At 41.8% G+C, this 9,925-nt stretch overlaps 1 protein-coding gene across 1 annotated transcript in view; it reads left to right on the forward strand.

Annotated features, from left to right (window-relative positions):
• PLEKHA3 (pleckstrin homology domain containing A3) overlaps nucleotides 1-9,380 on the forward strand; it is a 29,421-nt gene extending 20,041 nt beyond the window's left edge. Inside the window, exon 8 of the mRNA XM_045296287.1 lies at nucleotides 6,510-9,380. Coding sequence (XP_045152222.1) covers nucleotides 6,510-6,637 — 128 coding nt within the window. The 3' untranslated portion in view covers nucleotides 6,638-9,380. The remainder of the gene's footprint in view (nucleotides 1-6,509) is intronic.
• The last annotated feature ends 545 nt before the right edge of the window (nucleotides 9,381-9,925 follow it).

The following is a 9,925-nucleotide window of genomic DNA, read 5'->3' on the forward strand; positions in this document are numbered from 1 at the left end:
AGGCTGGTGTGCTTCTTCATGTGGGCTTTGTTGCTTCTGAGCTAGATGGTTGCTTGTTTACTTTCAAGCCTTTTAAGACCCCAGACGCTATGTCTTTTGATAGCCAGGCACCATCAGCTTTCTTCACCACATTTGCTTATTTAACCGCTTTGTCTTTAGTGGTTGTGTAGGGAAGGTGAGCATCATAGAATGCCAATTTAATAGAACAAAGTGTTCTCGCATTGAGGGAGTACTTGAGTGGAGGCCCAATGTCCTTCTGCTACTTTAATCCTAAACCTATAAATAAATGCACGTAGATCTATCTTCCCATTCTCATATATAAATATATTTGCATATGTACATGTCTTTATCTAGACCTCTATAAATTGGGCTCATTCTCATCTTTAACTCGGGACAATGGGTTGAGAAAGGAAGGAAAAAAAAAATCTATGGGGGTGAGAAGGTTGAAAAGAAAAGAGGAAACGGGGTCAAGAAGTTGAACAGGTGACAGACGTCTGACTTGTGGCAGAACTAGATCTGTACAGGGAGAGTTCAAGCAGGGGAGCATAGCTCGCACAGAGGACCCCGATGTTGGGTCTGTGCAGTGCTTTCCTACCCCACGGAACTCGTTCCTCCCTTCACTGCCCTTCCTCGACACCACTGTTACCCCGGCGGCTTCTGAACCCTGGCCATGGAGTCCAGAGTGAGCTCGTAGGACAGGGTAGAAGTGCCCTGTGGGTGTCTGAGACGGCACATGTTTTCTCCCGCAGAACAGCTGGTGTGGTCAAACTGCTGATTTCTTGGCTCGCAGCCCAGGGCAGGACGCATTGCTTTGACACCCCGCACTACTTCCTCAGGCCAACCACAGCAGAAGGGGCCTCCTTCCTGCAGCTCTCTAGTTAGTGAATGGCACCCCCAGACTTAAGCTGGAACATACCAGTGCTTCTCACATTTACATGCATCGATGTTCTTAATACAGTACAGATTTTGAGACCGTCCATCTGGTGTGGAGCCTGAAATCTGCATATCTCACAAGCTCCCAGGTGATAACCAACACAGCAGCAATAATAGCAAGGCTATATAAACTTAGTATTTTTAAGAGCTGTTTATAACTTACTCTTTGTTGGAAATGGTGTTTACTACTTGGATTTTTTTCTTTTATTTCCAGTTTCATGAGCAAAGACACCAAACCATAGAGACGTGAAGTTGTTTGTGCACTCTCCATTCATTAATCACGACAAAGCAGTGCCTAGAACCCAGGCTCGCTCACTCCCAGTTTGTTTTATCATTATTGCTTTTTATTTTTAAAATCAGTCCCTTGGGGGCTTGTCCAGTTCTTATCCCAATCCATACACACATCCATCGTGTCAAGCACATGTGGACATTTGTTGCCCTCATCCTCAAAACATTTGCTTTCTACTTGAGCCCTTAATATCAGCTCCTCATTTTTCCCTCTCTCTTCCCACACTCCCTTCCCTCATGAACCCTTGATAATTTATAAATTATTATTATTTTTTCATATACTGTCCGACGTCTCCCTTCACCCACTTTTCTGTTGTCCATCCCCCAGGGAGGAGGTTATATGTAGATCCCTGTAATCGGTTCCCCTTTTCTATCCGACCTTCCCTCCACCCTCCAGGTATCGCCACTCTCAGCACTGGTCCTGAAGGGTTCATCTGTCCTGGATTCCTTGTTAATTATTGCTTTTTTTCTTCTGTTGCCTCATCTTGCCAATTCTGTCCAGGAGTCCCTTTACTGCCTCCATCCCTACTCCATAGCCTGGCCTCCCCAACTCATCTTGGAGCTGCTTTTAACTCCCTAACCCTCCAGCAATAGCCTGGAGAACTTTCCTTTGTAAATCTTTGTTTCCAACATTTTATTTGTCATCATTTCACTTTTACATATAGGAATTTTGATATCAAGCTGTATTAACTTAAAAATATTTGTGAAAAATCATTTGACTTTGGCCTTTGTACCTGAGTTTTCTAGTCCTTGGAGGCTTTTGTACTATTAACAGGAGGCTGCAGGGGTTGGGCTTTGTCAGAACATGCATATTACAATATCTCAGGACTCAGTTGCATGCTGCACACCTTCTGTTGGCTTCTCCAGCTCTGCTCTCCACCACATCTCCCATTCTGTACCCTGAACAAGAGTGGGGTCTCTGATACTGGCTTCTAGTTCGATTTTTCCAAAGGGGCTGAGAGATGGAAGGAGGGGAGAAGTGGGGTTGGCACTTATTTCCCTAGTCCCTGATTGGCTTCTTCCCTTGAAGGTCACAGCATTGGCACAGCAGCTTTTTCCAACAGTGCTTACTAGATCCTAGGAATGATTTCTTTCTCTTGATCCTTCAGTCCTAAGGATCGACTGCACCATCTCTTGTGTTATTCCCACGCACACCTCTATAAATTGCTGTTTATTGAGATTACCTCAGTTTGACTTTGCTGTTTTACAGCAATTGACTGGTAGATTGCCTCTTGGATTGCATTAAGACTGATTAGAAATCATTTCTGTGAAGGCATCCAGCCTTTACTTAACATTTGTTGTGGTAACCCAATGGTTTTTAAATACTTTGATTCCCCCTGTTGGCCATTTGCCATTCCTTCTCTTGTTCTTCATTGTAGTTCGGTGGGATATAACTGCTTATAACGCTGTATTAGTTTGGGTGGACTAGAGAAATAAATTCATAGACACTCATGTCTATAAGAAAGAGGTTTATCTACAAGAGCACTTGAATATTGAGAAAATGTCCCAGTCCAGATCAAGTTCCTAAGTCCAATTTAGCCCATATATCTGATACCAATCTATGAAGTCCTCTTCAGACTCACGAAATACATGCAATGGTGCCGAATGCAGGAGGATCACAAGCCAGTGGGTTGGATGTCTTGTGGATCCAGTGGCGTTGTAAGCATCTCAGTGCCAGCAGGGGTCTCTTCGTGGCTTCTCTGGCTCCAGAGATCTGGTTGCATCAGGGTACGTACATCCATGTGACTTCTGCAGTTCCCAGGGCATGGGGTCTATCAGCGTAGTGCCATGGTCTTGTCAGTACAGTGTCTCTCAGGGAGTGAGCAGAGAGAGAGAGAGAGAGTCTGTTTCCCACCTCACAGGAGGAAATTCAGGAGTTCCCAGAATACTCAAGGGAAGGCCATGCCCACCCGGAGGCCTCATTGGCTATACCCCGATTGACAGACTAGACTCCACTCTATTCAGTCATAATCCTCTCAAATTGACAAAGGATTATATAACTACCACAAACACCATCCCATTTTTGGCCTCAGTACTATACAAAGTAAATCTGATCACTCCCATAACAGAGCTATTCAGATGTCCACCGCCATTCTTTTTTCAGGTCAGCGACCCAGTTCCTTTGTCATGTCTCATAGGACATAACGAAGAAGCAAATAAAGCAAAAGCCTGGGCTTTTACAATCCTGAAATGTGTTTCTGATTCTCTTAAACTGTTGTGACTGGTATGAAGTCTGATGATTACGCCTGTTGATTTAGACATTGAACTCTGGGTATGTTAGCTTGAAGTGGCTCTTCCTTTTTTTTAAAGCCACCATGTTTGGCTTTTGGCTCAGCGCTGCTTTGTATCCTGTTACTGGAAATCCTATGTTGTTTTCCTCTCTTCTTAGAGTTTGGTTTTTGAACATTTTCATAACTTTGCCTTGTAGTTTCAGCCTGTCCATCCATTTGCAGTTTTCTAATGTTCTCTCTCAACTCTCTGTAAATCAAATGAGCCTTCCTTCCCTGTTGTTAGAGCAAACCAGTGACACAGACGTCTAGAACAGGGGTTGACAAACGAGCTCGAGCGCCGTCTGCCTTGCTCCGTACATTCATACATGTGGGTCTGGAGTAAACTTGGAAACATTTAAAGGATGTTATTTAGATAATGGTGGTTTCAGCTGTTTGTAAAAATATATTTATGGCTCTCAAGTAAATTTTAATTTATTGGGAGGGACAGGATTGACTCTTCCGGCTCAAGTTGGCCGACCCCTGGTGTAGAGGATAGGGTGCAATGCAAGGAGCTGAACAACCTCCCCAGGGGCTGCCGTGAATCTAGTGAAGCTTCTGTTTTCCCATCCAATCCACATTCCTCCCCTGCCAACCCACAGTACTTTCTGAGTGACTATCTGATACGGTGATAACATGGAGGAGATATGGATCCCTGTGAACCCTTCCCCCAGCCTCCACGTCCAGTAGTCCCTCAGGCTCCAAATAGTACTGAGGGCTGCCAGCACGCACAGCTTGTTCTTTGTGAGCCCGAGCTGCCATGGAGGAGTGATTTCTTTCTTTTTCTTTTTATGATCTTTTTACTTTTAATTAAAAAAAATCATGCTCACAGCACATTCGCAAGAATGCCACGCAGCGATGGTTTGTGGCTCTTTATCAAACAGTGTTATAAAACAAAACAAAATGTTTAAATGGTGAAGCATTTTAAAATTAGTCCTCTGAAATTTCTGTCAGTAACCACCAGCCACATGACCTTTGTTTCAGAATAGTAAAAGGGTCGCAGTGAGTGCCGGTGCCCATCGTCCTTCATCTGAAATGCAGTCAAGAAGTATACAGCAGAAGCAAAAATAAAAACTTTCCTGTGAAGGACCTATTTGGCCATGAAAAATGTTAACACGTGTAGTTTCCTTGTCTGACAGGAAGTCTGGGGCTTCGGTAGCAGTCTTTCTCCCGAGCTGCAATCAACTGGGTGGCGGTGCCCGGCTCCTGTGTCCGTTCCTTTCCTAAGTCAGGACTTCGATTGTGATTACTGCCTGCGTTGCTGGTCTTTAGTTTTCAGGACCCTTCTCTTTTCTGAATAACAGTATTGAAAGCTTTAAAATAAGTCTGAAAACCTTTCCCCTGCCCTTCTCCTTATGTAGTTTTGAAAAATTAGTGATAGGTCTAACGTAGGCACACTTTCCCAGTACCTTGGCATGTAATGTACTCGCTGCTGGCATGGTGATTCCTGCTCAGGACCACCGCATGCGTTCTAGAGTTGAACTGAACTCTATTAGATTTTCTTGGTGGGATTTTTATGGAAGTAGTTCAGGGGTGGGTTTGAACTCCTAACCTTCTGGTGAATAGTGAAGGACAAGCCATTTGTGCCAACTCGGGGTGCTACGACAGGTGGTTCTTTTGCCGGCTCCTGACCTGTTTTGGACTTGAGTCTCTCTTCACGTGTTGCTTCTGTCCTTTGTGTAGAGACTACTGTCTCTGGTGGAGAGGATAGAAATCCTGTGGGACTTGATGACCTCCATTTACTTCTCCTTACGTGTTTCATCTTTACTTTCCCTGTTGCCTTTTCATGATTACTTATACCTTCCTTTGACTTTCCTGGTGAACACACATTCTTTCTGTCTTTCACACGTGACCATTTTAATCCAGATCTCAGGAAAGTTCTGTCTACTGCCTGGTACTTTTCTCTGGTTGTCACTTTATTTTTCCCCCTGAAGGGAGCTTGTGTGATAGCTGATTTTCTTTTTAAAGAAAATCCCACTATTTTCCTTGAGTTTCTTTCCCAAGAAGGATCCTGATTTTCTTAAAACAATTTTCCCAAGAGCTAAGTATATAACCTCTTTCATCTACCACTCCCCAATTTTGTTGCTATGGACTGCAACAAGACTGACCTTTCACTTGGCCAGTGGAGGCTGGGCCAGAAGCTTTGTTTTAGATTTTCTTTATGCTAAGATGTAATGTTTCTAGCTAGTTGACAAAGGAAAGACAGAATCAGTGCTTTTTTGTATTCATCGGGCTGTTAACAATAAGGTCAGCTGTTCGAAACCACCAGCCATTGGGGGAAAAAGAAGGCTTTCTATTCCCGTAAAGATTTACAGTCTGGGAAACCCACAGGAGCAGCTCTACCCTGTCATACAGGGTCATTATGAATCAGAAGCAACTGAGCAGTGAGAGTCCTAAGAAGTATATGTTTTACAATTGACCGTCTTAGCTGAGAGCCTGTATTCTCCTTGTGAGGGATGACTGCTTTATTAAATGCGCTGGATTTTAACAAGTTAAACAAAGCTGGGCTGTGCCCGTGCTCAGTTGGGTTCACTTGGAGACACAGTCGCAATTCTGCGTGACCTTTCCAGTGGAACTTGAGAACTTTCCCGAGCAGATACCTTGGTAGCTTTGCTCCATCTCCCTGTGAGTAAAGCAACACTGCCATTAGTCCTAGTTCTTGTCCCAGCTGCAGGCTGCCTTTTCTGGGCCTTGGTTTACCTGCTGAGACAACATGGAGATGGAGGGTATTCACAGCATTAAGATGATCAGGGTGAAACGCATTAGTTCATTAAAGAAAATAAGAGTCTGTTCAGCAAATGTAGATTAACTGCTCATTCTGTGCCAGCCATGGTTCCAGCAATAAGTCATACAAAAACCTTGTTCACTGAAATGGTATATTTTTCACTGTTAGACAAACCAAAATGAGCAGGGAATTACAGGAATTTCCTGTCTCCTTCGAGGAAATTTAAAATGTTCTTTTGCAGAGGACCGAACTGGATATTGATCAAATGTTCAACGGTTTAATTCATTTCTTTGTAGGACCTGTTCACTGTTCAAGGAATACACTTAATGGAGATTTGGCATCAGCAGCCATTCCTGAAGAACACAAATTTATGGCCAAAAAAAAATCTGACTCGGAAGACGCTCTCCCATTCTTCTCTTCCTGAGGAAACTAAAGTGTGCGCCTTCCTCCGAGTATTGCTATGCAGAAGCTGCTGTGCTCCAACTATTGTTCTCGGGGTAGCGCTTCCCTTTACTTAGGAGTTCTCTGCACTTTATAGATTATTGAGGGAAAAAAAGTAAAAAAGACAACAACCCACATACTTTGAAAGTGTATTTTATCTTTATATAGTTTATTTGCAAGAGTATTTTCCTAATAACTTCACAGTATGAATGTGCGTCCTCTTTTTTTGTTTTAAATAAATGATGATGTAACATTTTGACATCCATAAGGACAAATGTAGATATTTTTCTAAAAAACAAAACAAAACAAAGCAAAAAAACTGCGAGGGACTGCGCTCAGTCTGTGCGTTGTAGCGGATAACCATGGACTCCTAGACGGTCTCTGTTGGAGAGAAGAATGAGCTACGTCACTTGTGCCATGGGCCAAGTGGTCACTTTATCCAGCTGAAAACGAGTTAAGACCCAAGCTTGATGGCGATTGTATTGTGTTCCTTTAAGCAAAAAGGAAACACTTACCGTTCTAAATATTTTTAGTCCAAATATTATGACACAATGAGGATTTTTTTAAAAAACCAGACTGTTGTCCTTCACACGTGAAGTTGACACTACTGATTTATCAGGACCAAATGTTGGATTACAGTATTTGATGTCTATTTATTTATTCTTCTGTCACACCAGGAAAACAAATTCTACCCTTTGTGACCTACCAAATTTAAGATGCTGCACACGTTATTGTCAGTGTTCTAGAAAAGAAGCTGAATGTCAAAGTGACCTTGCTCCCTCACACCAGAGAAATAACCGACTTTCAGCGGACGAGGATTTTAGTGCTTCTTGTTTTTCTCAAATGGACCTTAAGCTGCTCTTGTAAAGACTTAATGTTTGCAGCTCTTACCTGGAGAAATTTTTTATTTATGGCTATTTATATAAAAGATTAATTTTGTCAAGATTCCTTTAGAAATGGTATTATGTAATTAAAGAAAAAATGACAAATTTTGCTTAGTGCCTGCCCATGCCTGTTGTCAGTGTTTGTTTGCTTTGTAAATTTAAAAATTCACTTTTTGGATGACGGTTTCGCTTAAGGTCTTGGATGAGAAGCACTTTAAAACAAACTGGTTTGGTGTTTTTAAGTTAATCAGATGTTTAATAAATGTGGTTTTTTTGCATTCAAAATAATCCTGAAAGACATTGTACTTCTTATATTTGTTGTGTCACTCTAGTTTTTATCAAATGCTAAGAGTATTCTTTATTGCTTTGATTTCATGTATATTTGACTTCATGGTGAAGACACAAATGAGGCTGGCTTTCTGGTTTTCCATGAGTTTAGCGTGGTATTGCCTATTGCACTTTAAAAGTCTCCTGTATGTTTATGTGTGTATTTTTTCTCCTGCAAGAGTTAAAACTATTTGGTATTCACTTTTCTAAAATCTGTAATTACAGACTTCTTCATTTTAAAACAGACATAAGCAATCTGTAAACAATCACTACCTGTGGATATGCAGTTAGATAAACTGTGTGCCACTTAAAATGTTTGCAGGTAGCACACAGTTATGAGACTGCTCTATATTAAATAGCGGACTCTCTGCTCCTGTGCTGTTTAATTCACCTGGGTGGGGTTTGGGAGTCTGATACTGCAGTAAGTTTCCATGTTGACCTGTTGAACAGGTTTTCCTCTCTTTTGCAAGAAAGTGCAAGAATGATGACCAGGAACATCAAGGTGCTACTGATAGGGAGCTTTTCTAGTAGATAGTGTTTTGTTTTGTTTTGAATTGATAGGTTTATAATGAAAACACTTTAACTAGTTTTTGAATGATCTGAAAATAAGCTCATTTCTATTGCTTTACACAAATAGATGAGTTCATAAATTGTTTCATGTAATTATTTAAAAAAGTAAATCCAACTATTTCTGATTTAGTTTTTTCTCCTTGAAATAGGTGCTTCCGAGAGAGAATTGCTCTATACCTAAATACGATTTTCATTGTCACTTGAAGACACTGGTTTTCCCTTAGGAACCAGATCCATTTGTGAAACTTACTATTTGAAGGCGCGAAAGACACATCCCAATGGGTCTTGACTTATAGCTGGGCTTTGAAGAGTGACAGGCACCATGAAGCAGCCTGTCAAGCTTACGGGCATCTTGCTTTTTGAGGAGCCGTGTGTGTTGAGCGTGCCCGACTTCTCCAAAGTTTAAGATGATGAACCAGATGACAACCCTGCAAGAATGTTGGGCCACTTAAGGCCTCACTGAAATTTGGCAGGTTTTTCTATAATTTTTTGCTTTGTCTCGACCATGAAATTGTTGAGACATTTGGGGATTCTCTTGGTGTATCCACCCACGGTCTTATAAGCAAAGCCAGTGCCCATTCACCTTTCATTTCAAGGGCTGGCCCTGTCTTTTATTTCAAGGAGAATTATATGGCTAAAGGGATCTTGATAAGAATTATTTTGTAAATAGACTAGATTTTATATTTTTACACTGTATTGGATTATGGTGTTATCTTTAATGACAAGTTCAGAAATGGATGCCATTGCTTAAACTTAAAATTCCAAGGCGAAAGATAAAGTATCTTCTGTATCTGTCATGTGACCTTCCACTGCAGTTTTTTTACTATGCATTATCATATTTAGTGTTTAACAGGTCATCACATGGCCTCAGGATATGTATCCCTGTAATTTGTTAACATTATATGGCTCTTTAATCTGTTACCAAATACAGTATGATATCTTTAATCTGAGCTGTACCTGTTCTTTACTTTTTTAAATGTAATGAGGTAACTGAGTCTGCCCTTAATGGCCTTGCTGTTGCCTCCTGGTGTAGACGGAGAGTCCTGGCCTGAAACAAAGCAAGATTAGGCCACAGGAGCTCCTGATGGGTAGTGGGTACGCCGCTGGGCTGCTTGCTGCAGTCAGCAGTGTGAAATCGCCAGCAGCTTCGTGGAACAAAGATGGGGTTTTCTACTCCCATGAAGAGTTACGTTTTGGCCTTGGAAGCTCAAAGGGGCATAGGGGCAGTTCAACCATGTCCTTCCTACGTGGAGACCGAGTCAGCTTCGACTCGGTGGCCGTGAGTCTAGAGTTTGGTTGTTGGGTAAATCAGAGCCCCGGTGGTACAGTGGGTTAAGTACTGGACAGCTAACCACAAGGTGTTTCTAATTTGCTAATTAGAATAAATCAATTGGGAGAAAGATAAGACTGCTCCCTTAAAGATTTACAGTCTTGGAAACCTTATCGAAGGTCACTATGAGTTAAAATGGACTTGATAGCAGTGGGTTTGG

This window comes from Echinops telfairi, unplaced genomic scaffold (genome assembly GCF_000313985.2).
Source record: "Echinops telfairi isolate 266 unplaced genomic scaffold, ASM31398v2 ScPeMD7_3;HRSCAF=10, whole genome shotgun sequence".
Classification (NCBI taxonomy): Eukaryota; Metazoa; Chordata; class Mammalia; order Afrosoricida; family Tenrecidae; genus Echinops; species Echinops telfairi.